The sequence below is a fragment of the Sodiomyces alkalinus genome (assembly GCF_003711515.1).
Source record: "Sodiomyces alkalinus F11 unplaced genomic scaffold SODALscaffold_4, whole genome shotgun sequence".
NCBI lineage: Eukaryota > Fungi > Ascomycota > Sordariomycetes > Glomerellales > Plectosphaerellaceae > Sodiomyces > Sodiomyces alkalinus.
Genome location: NW_021167082.1, coordinates 372511 through 384143, shown reverse-complemented (window position 1 = coordinate 384143; position 11633 = coordinate 372511). Strand labels below are relative to the sequence as shown.

Below are 11633 nucleotides of genomic sequence, written 5' to 3'. Positions count from 1 at the left end.
GGAAGGGAAACGGAAGAGAATAAGAGGGGGAAGCGAGGGAGGGAAAAAGGGAAAGGGACGGACTGGACGACGCCTTCCAGCTGGGACTGCCTGCGGTCCCGTCTGACGGGGGAAGAGCCCTGAACAAACCTGGAAGGCAGGAATTAGCGGGAACCGATTGTGGTAGTAGCCAAGGTACTCCATGCCGCTCTAAGACCGCTGGAAGGTACTTTCACGCGGCTTAGCAAGGTACCTCATCAGGACTAGGAGGGTGGTCGAACCGGGACGTTCTTTGGCTTGGGGGCCCGATGACCACAGACCCATCAAGTGGTCGGTCAGACAGGTCACACCCGCCCTTTCCACCAGTCCGACGACTGCTACCCACGCATCCACACCCACTCTCACGCACACTTGCACAATAAGGTACAGAAACGAAGTACGGATACAGCGCTGTGCATGGTACAGTGTTCACGTATGTAGATACTGTACCTGACTGTGTACCTTATACAAACTCCCACCTTTTGCAGCTGGAGAAGCCAATAAGGAATGCATCTGATAGAACAATACCCCACATCTTTTCGCTGCGTACCTTATTGGACAGATATCGCGGGTACCTTACAGCGGGCTCACTCTCGTCCCACGCCGTCCTGAACCAGTTCCAGGGGAAAGAGAACTCGGCGAAAGAACAGAGAAGAGATTCCTGCATGCCCACAGTCGAGGAACGCGCATGTTAGTTTGTATGTTCCAACTTTTTATTGTCTGCCTGACATCGCCTGTGAGTCGTGCCACTGCATTAATGCTGCGTGGCTTGCCATTCCCGAATCGGTCTCAGAGAAACAGGGTGGGGACAGAAACGGGAGGAGTCACTCACTGAGACCAAAGAATCCTCGACCCATTTTAAAGCGTTCGAATTAAGAAGTAACTCTTATCCTATATATGTATGCCAGGCGAGGGGAGGCAACATACCAACAGGGCAAATAGGTAAAAATATTGACACTTTGGTGCCGCTGAGTTTGGGCTGCAGGAACAATGGAGACGAAGTGCATGGTAAGGTACACGTAGAGAGAGGGAGTACCTTATGGAGTCCCTCTTGTACGACGGTATTCGTACTTGTATGTACCTTAGTGTACATGAGGTGATCCCCTTTTAGGACTCCGCGTCCCGTCTTGGTTCTCTTGGTGCTCTTCCCTCCAACGTCCATCGCCCGATGATGGGATCGGCTTGGATTTTCCCTAATAAGGCCACGACATCTGCACCCCTCGACGACTCAATTCACTATCAAGTCCGTCGCTCTGCCCACGCATCAACTTTTTCTCCCCTTTTCGTTCGGACCAATGCTCCAGCATGGAAACAAAAAAGGGGGTGAGGGCTCGGGTTGTATGGGGGGAATAGTTTCTTTTTCCTCTCTCTCTCTCTCTCTTTTTTTTTCGCCCGTTCCCACAAGGCCTGTCCCGTCCCATCAAAATTTTCTGGGACAGGACAAGGATGTTCGTTCTTCTTCCACAGAATGCAGAATGGAGCGTCGAACTGCCGACGATAACGAGGAACCGTAGCGGCAACGGCAACGGCAACGGTAGCAGTGGGTGTTCAGCCGTAACGTATTCTCCGCCAAGACCCGTTTTATCGCACCCCTGATGCGTGAATGGCAGTACCCGTATTCGTATGTACCTCCTTCGTACAGTCCCGCGTACGAGGATGGGTGGAGTGTAGCACAATTCTCAACTCGAGAACTTTGGTGCGACATCGGGACAGGGGCTGTCACATTTTACGGTCAGCCCCCAGACCGCGACGGCGACAGGATAAGATTGTACCGTCCTCCGTATCTTTATCCGTACAACTAACGGGCTCATAACCCCTACATAAAGGTACTTCGTACTTCCGGATGACGCTATTCACACTACGGAGTAACATAATACCCGTACGCATCAGGAATTCGTTGGTGTCAAGAGGCGTCACATATTCCTGAGTTCAGCACCCGTCCGCAATATTATGTATGTATCGGGGGGATATACATTAGTCGAGCCAAGATGCCATCCCAGCCCCTGTTCAGAATCCTTTTTTTTTCCCCTCGAGTCCGCTTTTCCCCTTTTCTTCGACGTTTTCCACTGCCCTTTGATCATTGCGTCCCTCCTTGTTGCCCGTTTGTGGGATGGGTCTGCCCAGGGCCTGTCCCCAGGGCAGGGGGCCCCTGGACCAATGGCGATCCCATGGACTAACTCCCTTGCCTCCGTCGATTTGTCTTTTTTTGGACATGCCACGAGGACGACGCGTCTAAGGAAGGCACGGAGCACTTTGTACCTTAACCCCTCTTCTTGACCGGCGCACCGAACCGATCCGGCCGCCGACTTATTAAGCACACATCTACGTTGTATGCATCTCCTCTTGGAAGTACGATGCCTGTTTTTTACTCTCAATTCCCCTTCACTGACATATGTATTCTGAAGAAAAGGAGAAGAGTGAGGGGTAATGGCTTTAGAAGTCTTCCTCGGCGAGTGGGTGTCTAAAAACGGATCACGTCGGACACATCCGCTGGTCTGGCGGTGACACTGCGCATTCGACCATGCAGTTGCAGGGGGGGCATTATCATGCGCCCGCTTCTGCCCACCTTCATCCGACAGGGCCTTTTGCTTACCAGTCTTCCCAATTGGCCAACAGGCTGCCCATACGTCCTCGTAGGGCGTTTCAGCCCTCCCTGGCCTGCCTTAGTCCCATGGGTCAGGATGATCATGAGCCAAGCAAGCACCATGCTCTCCCTCAGATCAATCCGTGAGTCGAAATCATGGATGGATATGGTGCTGTGTGTCGCATCACTCTTACACGGGTTCAGTGTTCGACGACGCTTCACGGCCCGATGGACGAAAACCACCTAACCACTAGGTATTCGTCGTGTTGCTTGGACGTCTCTTTGGCCTTCCCTACTACGTACGGATACCGCTTCTATGATACTACCTATTCAAAATGTGGTCCACCACACCAGACGGGAATGGAATCGAAAAAAAGAAAAGAGAGGAAATTGTGTAGAACGATGATGCAGAATGATCCTGCCAAGGCAGGCGTCTTAACATTAGTACGTCCAATTCATTTTTGTTTCTCTTCCACAGCAAGCTTAGAAGACAGCACGAGGCAGCGTACTACGTATACTGATTTGCGGTCTGTTTTCTTCGCCGCTACACTTCCAAGGCTTTTCTTCAAGCCCTGTACCTGCAGAAGCGCATGCAGCTAGACGAGGAGGCGTTCCAATCACGAGAAGAACGGTGTGCAAGTCAGCGCTAGCTCCTACAGCGAAGAGACATGGTTTCTGAGTGTTTAGGAGCTCCGTCGAGTGATCCGAATCGGGTGTCTCGCTGAGTTTGTCGTGCCGCGCAGTCTCAAGATACTGCAAGCTGCGTGGCACCTTGTGATAGTGATGCGCCACGGTCGCATCTGAACACCGTTGCCGAAGTCGCGCAACTTTCCCATCTGAAAGAGTGGCCGCAAAAAAAATTGGAAGCAAGAAAGAAACACCTCGCGATGCAAGAAATCAGACGCAGGCAAAAGACAAACAGCCAGACTTATAAGTCAGATGTCAGTCAGTCCCCTTCTGGTCACCTTTCGCCCCTAAACGAAGAATCTCCACTTTACCCCTGAACCCGTCCTGGCTACGGCGAATGACGTTAAGCTTATCCAGGTTAGCGTGGTTGCTTTTGTACAAAGTACTTCTTCACCCCACGATCCCAAGGCAAGCCCACTGCGCTACCTGTTCCGGTGTACGGAGAGCATCACGGATCCGAGTCTCCGAGGTACCTTTATCGCTTCAGTCTCTATACCTTCTAGAAGTTGGATTCTAAAGACTTCTAGCGGCTTAGCGTGATTAGCATAAGATCACTTTTGTCCGGTTCCATAATTAAAGCCCAGGTATCCCGTGTAAAATCATACAAACCAACAAGTCGCATAACTAACCACAACCCCGCCGAAACGCTTCCTGTGTCCGGCTTGAGACAGACTCGTAACTAGGTTCGGACTGCTTGATATATTCGGTTAACCGCCTGCGTGGTAGGACGCTGTAAAGGCTGCAGAATAACCATTGCCGAAGAAAGGTGATAGATCGTATCGAATCCAGAGCTAAGGGTTTCGCGTTTCTTGCTTGGTTCTCCAGCTGTATATATTGTCAGCCTCTTAAAGGCTTCCCAGCTGGAGAATCGAACTTGGGATATCCCTAGGCTTTAGCTGCCTGTGACTACTTCTTACCAGCGAGTAGTCGGCTTAACGACTTGAGCACCTGGAAATCTGACAGCAGTCTTTTATAGATCTATGGGCAACAATACCAAGGATATGCAATGGGACTGGGAAAGGACAGAAGCACTAACTACCGAACTATCAGTTAGATCTCAACATTCCTGGTCTACTCATTGCCCCCAAGCCAAACATATTGTATATACATTACGATCATAAACTACGAGGACAGATAGTTCTGTGACATCGTGACTACGCAGCGCATAACACCGCGAGGGAGGTCTAACAACTGTAGTTCATTCCGCACAGGCAAGACTGAGTGACGAGAACGGAGGCAGCAAGTAAATCCATAACCCTTCTGGACGGCTTAGAAATCCTGTACTCATCAAGAAATAACAAAGTTTATGCCAAACCAGTTAGTTACTCGATACCCAGGATTGCAGCGTATGCGACTAAGCTAACGCCACCGCCTCCCCGTCATTCTCTCAGATGACTTATACCTGAGAGTGGACATAGACTCAGCCCTCATCTGCTCGCCAACCCCCGTTGGGCCGACCAGTTCGAAACACGACAAAAAGGTAATAGTATATGTCTTGAACCACTACTCCCTGTATATCCGCAATCGGGTTTGAAAGGGCCAATTTCACATCCAGAGAGCCTTGACTACTAACCTCCCACTACACTACCAAGCCCAGAAGAATCTTCTCAGCCTCTTACGATCGACCACTCCTTGTTCACGACGAACCCTTGAATATCTGCCTCTGATTTATGACATCCAGACATGCGATATCCGCAACTGAAAGCAGTTTCGAAGGACTCAGCACGACGAGAATCACACCAAAACAAACACAAGTCTCCGTGATCTGTCCGTGTTGCACTTCCACCTGACCTATCTACTCAGCTTTCGAGCCTTTCGCCAACCTTCCTTCTTGGCGATGGCATTCTCACTTACTCACCGTCTACCCTACCTAATCCCAAGGCAGCTCCGAGAAACGACATGGTATAGACAAGAATGAAACCCCCAAAAGTGTCTGGTACAAACAAAACAAGAAAGAGAAAACCCGCCGACGGGCACAGACTCCGGCTTCCCTACTACTTCTACAAAAAGCCGATTTTCCCTAGCGGCTTATTCGACTTATCGTTCCATGCCGACGTTTTACGTCTTCTCTACTTATCATCATCCACATCCACCAACCGACCCGCATCCCACTTCTGCTTCGCCGCCTTGAGCAGCACATCATAATCGCCACTCGACTCGCACATGCCCCTGAAATGGCCGCTCTCCTTCCGGATCAGCTCGTACGGGTGCGCGTACTCCACCACCACCCCCTTGTCCAGCACCAGCACCTTGTCATAGTCAACAATGGTCTGCAGCCGGTGCGCAATCGTGATGATGGTGCTCGTCTGCTCCCGGATCGTCTCCTGGATCTTCGCGTCCGTGGCGTAGTCGATCGACGCCGTCGCCTCGTCCATCACCAGGACCGACGGGTTCTTGAGGATCGCGCGGGCCAGGCACATGAGCTGCCGCTGGCCCTGCGAGAGGTTCGACCCGGACTCGCTCACCGGCGCCGAGAGGTCGAGGAAGACGTTCTTGTTCGTGGCCGCCCCGGACCCGGTCGGGCTGGGAGGCCGGTCCGCCGCTCCTCCGCCTTCCGCTGCTGTTGTGCCGCTGATGGCGGCCGGGGCCGGCAGCATCGACGACGACGTGGGTGTCTGTGGCCGCGTGGTTGGCTCGTTGGGCCCGATCAGCTGGACCTTGCGTAGGGCTTCGAAGATCTGCTCGTCCGTGTACACGTGGAAAGGATCGAGGTTGCTCCGGATCGTGCCCATGAACAGCGTGGGGTCCTGCGGCACGATGGTGATGGCATCGCGGAGGTCCCGGAGACCGATCAGGCCAATGTCCACGTCGTCGATCAGGATCTTGCCTTCGTCCGCCTCGAGCGCGCGGAAAATGGCCAGCGTAAGAGAGCTCTTGCCCGCGCCCGTCCTTCCCACGATGCCCACCTTCTCCCTGGGGTGGATCTTGAAGCTCAGGTTGCGGAGGACGGGCTCCAGCTCCTTGCGGTACGACGTCGAGTAGTTGATAAACTCGATCGAACCCTGGCTCGGCCAGTTCGCCGGCGGGCGGTTCTTCTCGACAACCGGTTCGGCCTCTTGCTCCACGTCCAGGTACTCCTTGATGCGCTCGACAGAGTTCATGTTCTGTTCGTTCAATGCGTACAGACGCACCAGCCAGAGCACGTTGTCGGTGAATCCAATGGCGTAGCTCAGCGAGATGCCAGCGGCACCTGCGTCGATCTTGCCCAAGCCCAGGATGATGAAAACACCGGCGAAGAACGAGACCAGGTCGCCCAGCAGATCGGTGCGGAACGAAAGCCATCTGTTGCAGGCCCACAGATAGATGAAGGGCCGGGCCTGCGTGTTGATCTTGGTCAGGTTCTCGCGGATGAAGCGGCGCTCGGCGCCGTAGGCCCGGATAGTCGTCATGCCCGACAGGGTCTCGCCAAACTGCTGGAACAAGGGGCTGCGTTGGACCGACTCGAGGCGCTTCAGGTCGCGCGAGGCCCGGATATAGAAGCTGCCGACTACCCAGTAGGCCACCGTGATGAAGACGCCCGCGATGAGGAATCCTGGCGTGATAATGGCGATCAGTATGACGGTAATGACGATGCCCAGGGTGCAACCGATGACTCCGATGGCGATGGGTGCCACCTCCTGATCGACGGCCTCTAGATCCTTGCTAAATCGGTTCATGATCTGACCCAGCGGCGTGACGTCGAAGAACTTGAATCTAGCACGGCAGACGGCCTCCATAAGGCGAGAGTGGATCCTCTTGGACGCAGTCAGAGAGCCGAAGAAAATCCAGAGATCCCGAATGAAAGCAGCGAGCGCCCCCGCCAGGCCGATGATCGCGAGACCGGTGAGGTAATACGCGACGTTGACGTCTTGGACAGCTTGAATGCCAAAGCCGGCCGCGTTCCCCAGGAATCCGTAGTGCGCGATGTGGGCGAGGTAGGTGGGGGTGACGGACTGAGCGCTGTAGCTGTGGGACGACGACGAGAAATCGATCCGGTCGACTTCCTCGGTGACGTATTCGTTCGCCCACTGCCGGACCCAGACGTTGGTCGCCACGCCGGAGAGCTGCTGCAAGGTGAACACGAGGCCGGCGACGATCCAGAACCACCACGGGCCCATGGCGCTGATGTACAGCTTCATGATGGGCCACTTTACCGCCCCCTCAGCCTTGTGTTCCTCCATAGCATCCTTCGGTTGCTTCTTCTTCTTCTTCGCGTCCTGAGCCGCAGTCTTGGCAGCAGTGCCGTTGCCGTGGTGTCCGTTTTCGTCGGCCTGGTTCACAACCGTCTCGGAACTCTCGTCTCCAACGCTAGAGGGGACACGGGACGGAATGCGCGAGCCAACCGCAGTAGCGGGACGAGACCGCTGCAGGTCCTCCCCGAGCTTACCCGACGCGATGAGCTCGTCCGTGGGACCCTGAACAGAAATCCTGCCGTTGTCCATCATGACGACGTAGTGGGACGAGGGTACGGCCAGCTGAATGTTGTGCGTCACCAGGATGCAGGTCCGGCCGGCCATGAGGGGGCCCCGGATGGCGTTGTTGAAGATCCAGTGAGCGGTGTGCGAATCGACAGCGCTCAAGCAGTCGTCGAGCAAAAGATGCTGCGAGTTGGAGTAGAGGGCACGGGCCAGGGAGATGCGCTGCTTTTGACCTCCCGAGAGGGTGATTCCCTTCTCACCGACGAGTGTCTCATCACCGTGGTCTAGGATCTCGAAGTCGCGCTCCAACGCGCATGCCACGATGACGTTTTTGTACCTGTTCTCGTCCATCTCGGCCGAAAAGAGGATGTTTTCTTTGATGGTGGCATTCACCAGCCAGGCGGATTGGGCAACGTAGGCTATGGTGTTGGCTAGCTCGGTCTCGGGATCCGGCCGCACGTCTTCGCGGCTGCGGCCGCCGGGGCAGTAGACCTTGCCTTCCAGCTGGGTCATTTCGCCGAGGAGAGCCATGAGCATAGATGTCTTGCCAGATCCGGTCGGGCCGGCGATCACGTTGAGGTGGCCGATCTCGAAGTCGACATTGATGTCAAGCAGTCGGAAAGCCAGTGAGCCGTCCTCGGCGACGGTGTCCTTGCCGCCCCAGATGAAAGTGGCATCCCGGAAGCCGATGACGCGGTTCCCGTTCTCGTCAATGTTCTCGAGACCCAGCTGCTCGTACTTCTCCGTCTCTTCTTCCATGAGGAATTCTTCGACGCGGTCGAGGGATACCTTGGTCTCTTGCACGTGGGCGAACATGTCGCCAAACTGATCGAGCGGGATGCGAAGAAGCATGAAGAGCGAAATGGCGGTAAAAGCGACGGAGGGATAGAGCGGCTGTTTCTGGATGACGGTGTAAACGAAGAAGGAGAAGAAAGTGATGATGACGGGCACGGAATTCCAGACGGCCACGGCGCAGGACCAAACCAGGAAACGGGAGCGCAGAGCGCGGAGCTCGACAAGGCGCTTCTCGTCCACGATACGGCCGAACCTCTCCTCCCAGGCGAAATACTTGATGATGCGGATGTTGTTGAGGATCTCGTTGGTCACGTTGATGCGCTTGTCGGTGGCAGCCAGGATCTTCTTGGAGGTGATGGAGAAGCCGCGCGCGAAAGCGTAGTTGATGGGAAGGAGGAAGGCCATGACGATGAGGCCGGGAATGGCGCTGAGACCCATGACGCGCCAGAGCAGAACGACGCAGATGATCAGCTGGGTGGGTGCACAGGCGCACAGGAAGTGGAGGTAGGCGGTGCTTTCGGCGATCTTGAAGCTGTCGACGGACATGAGGTTGATGATGGTACCGAGGTTGACCTGCTCGTCGTTGGCCTTGGGAACGACGTCGGCGGAGGGGTCGGCGGAGGGGTCGGCGGAGGGGTCGGCGGAGGGCTCGGCGGCGGCGGCGGCGGCGCCAGTGGATTGGTCATCATCGTCTTCTGCCAGACCCAGCTTCTGCTTGATAGAGTCAAAAATGCCTCCCTTCCCATCATTCTTCTTTTTCTTTCCGGAACTGCCGAGCACGGTGTCCTTGCCGGCGGAAGCCTTTCGGCGAAGCGCCTTGGCGTAGATTTCGCCGACAACAATAGCGCGGATGCGGATGCAAATCTTGCGGCCAATCCAGAGGGCCATGCCGTCGCCAAAGGAGCGGACGAGGTCGAGGACGGGAAGCAAGATGACGTAGAGCCAGATGACGTTGATGGGCGCATTGTCGGGCTGCTCGACGTACTCAAGAATGGCCTTGAGCAACAATGTCGGGGCGAAAGCAAAGACGGCACCAATGACAGCCAAAGAGCACTGGATAATGAGGTCCTTCCTGAAGTACTTGAGCAGATGTATGGCGAGGGACGTCGTGCGCTTGAAGGTCCGGTAGTCGGCGAGTACGGCGGCGGCCTTGTCCTTGGGGAGGAGGTTCCAAACGGCCTTCATTTCGAAGGTCTCCTTGTATCCTCGCCAGACAATCGGGTCAACCCACGAGAAGGTAGCCAGTGAGAGCAGCGAGGCGAGGGGCTCGCGAGAGGGCTCGACGCCATCCTCCCACTCAAGCAGGACGGTCTTGTTACCCTTGCGGGTGGTAATGGCCATGCCGAAAAGCAAGGAGGTCAGGGCAAACTCGACGATGACCAGGATCTGGACGGTGCGGGAACTCGGGTGAATGATGGCCGAGCGGAAGATGGCAACGGTGTAGAGCCATTCGCAGCCGTAGATGGTGGCGGTATGAAACCAAAGACGGGGGAGGCGCCACCTTGTGTTTCCCAGGACGAGACGAAGGGTGGCGAGGGCAGCGACGTAGAGCCAGACGACCAGGCCGGCAATGGCGGCAAGATGGCCGCGTTCGCCATATCCGCCGGTAAGCAGAGCAATGATGTGGATGGCGACCAGACCGGCGACGGCGAGTTCCTCGACGTACATAGACAAGCTCTGGGCTTGGGGGCTGTCGGCCTGGACGACGGAGACGACGGAGCCACGAGTGGTGGTCTTGACGAGGGACAGACGGCCGCCACCATTGCGATTCAGTGTCAGGGGTTCGTCGTCGTCATCGTCGTCTACTGCTTCCTCCTGCTCCTCGGGAGGGATGTCGGTATGTGCGGCAGCGGTGTTCTCCTGCGCATGTTCATGATCGGGGTCCGTGGGTAATGATTGGTAGCCAGCCTTTTGGCGGAGGCGTTTGGCGGCGCGGGGTGCGTTCTGAAGGAAGAGGACGAGGAGCGAGATGGCGATGGTGATGAGGGGAAATAGGACCTTGAGGTAGCTAAGGAGAGGAGGAGGATTCCCACGTCAGCAGCGCACGGTGTTTGATTAAGGTAACCAGCGCAAGATGAGACCAAGGAAAGGATCATATGCCGGTAGTGGCAAGGACCAGCGAAGGGGTGGGGGTGGGGTGGCACGTACTCTTGCTGGAAGCAACGAGAGAAGTCATCGACCTGCCATATTGGCCCCTCACAACGGGCGAAGCCCATGTTGAAGTGAGAATGTAACTTTCCGGACTCCAAATCCGAAGTAGACTCGTCACACAAGCGAGGGTCGCCTTGCGGCCGCCGTACGATCCAAGCAGAAGAGAAACACAGTAGAACAAAGGCCAGCCAACTGCGCGTGACGAGAAAATGGTGACAAGTTGAGGTATGGGTCGTAGTCGCGGTCGTCGCGTATTCGCGATGCTGTTAAACCACGTTGGAGGCGAGGGAGAGACGGATAGAATGGCCGGTCAGGAGCGGGATAGCTCTAGAACCCATGGAGAATTACCGTCTTCAACATGGATTGAATGGATCGAACGATAAAATAATATAAGGACAAAGAGAAACTTAACAGAGGAGCGAGGGATAGAGGGGAAGAAGAGAGTAAGGATTCGAGGAAGGGAGATGAACGGGTAGAGAGGATGGGTAAAAAAAGAGGCAGGAACTTCCCAGGACTCGAGGTTGCCGTCGGAAAGTGAAAATGAAAATACCTTTACTCTACGATACGGAGTACTTTTAAGTCCCCACGCACCCCACTTTGTAGCCCAGCATGTTGGCACTGAGTGGATTGAGATGCCAGATAGGTGGCTTGGTATGGAGTACATGGAAATACCCACTCCGTCTTATGTCTTGGTCTTGGTAAGGTACAACGTACAGCGGTGAGTTTGTCCCGCTGCAGAATCCGAGTCATCACCGGTGTTCGCAGGACACACACACACCATTCCGCTCGGTTTGCCCAGTAGAAACACAGTGCGGATGCGTCGAAGGGCTTTTGCCCCGCCACTACAGTTGCTCAATTGACAATTGCCATCTCCCCCGCCCCACTCCTTAAGTGTTGAATTGACGGGAGCGTGCTTGCAGGGAGCGTTGATTCAGGAAATGTATGATTATATTGTATATAAAAGAGAAAGAAAAAGGGGGCGGGTGTACGTGTCCTAAATA

General features: G+C 55.1%; 2 protein-coding genes across 2 annotated transcripts; one reads left to right on the top strand and one right to left on the bottom strand.

Annotated features, from left to right (window-relative positions):
- Positions 1-2096: 2096 nt before the first annotated feature.
- SODALDRAFT_378107 (hypothetical protein) lies at positions 2097-2845 on the top strand (the record flags this gene model as incomplete). The annotated part of the gene is made up of 2 exons (XM_028614954.1): positions 2097-2347; positions 2424-2845. A coding segment is annotated over exon 2 (279 nt), but the record flags the coding sequence as incomplete, so codon positions are not given.
- A 2513-nt stretch (positions 2846-5358) lies between these two features.
- On the bottom strand, positions 5359-10697 carry SODALDRAFT_276255 (ATP-dependent bile acid permease; the record flags this gene model as incomplete). Its single annotated transcript, XM_028608009.1, has 2 exons — positions 5359-10489; positions 10630-10697. 2 exons carry the CDS (start codon positions 10695-10697, stop codon positions 5359-5361), a joined length of 5199 nt encoding a protein of 1732 aa, XP_028466785.1.
- Positions 10698-11633: the final 936 nt, after the last annotated feature.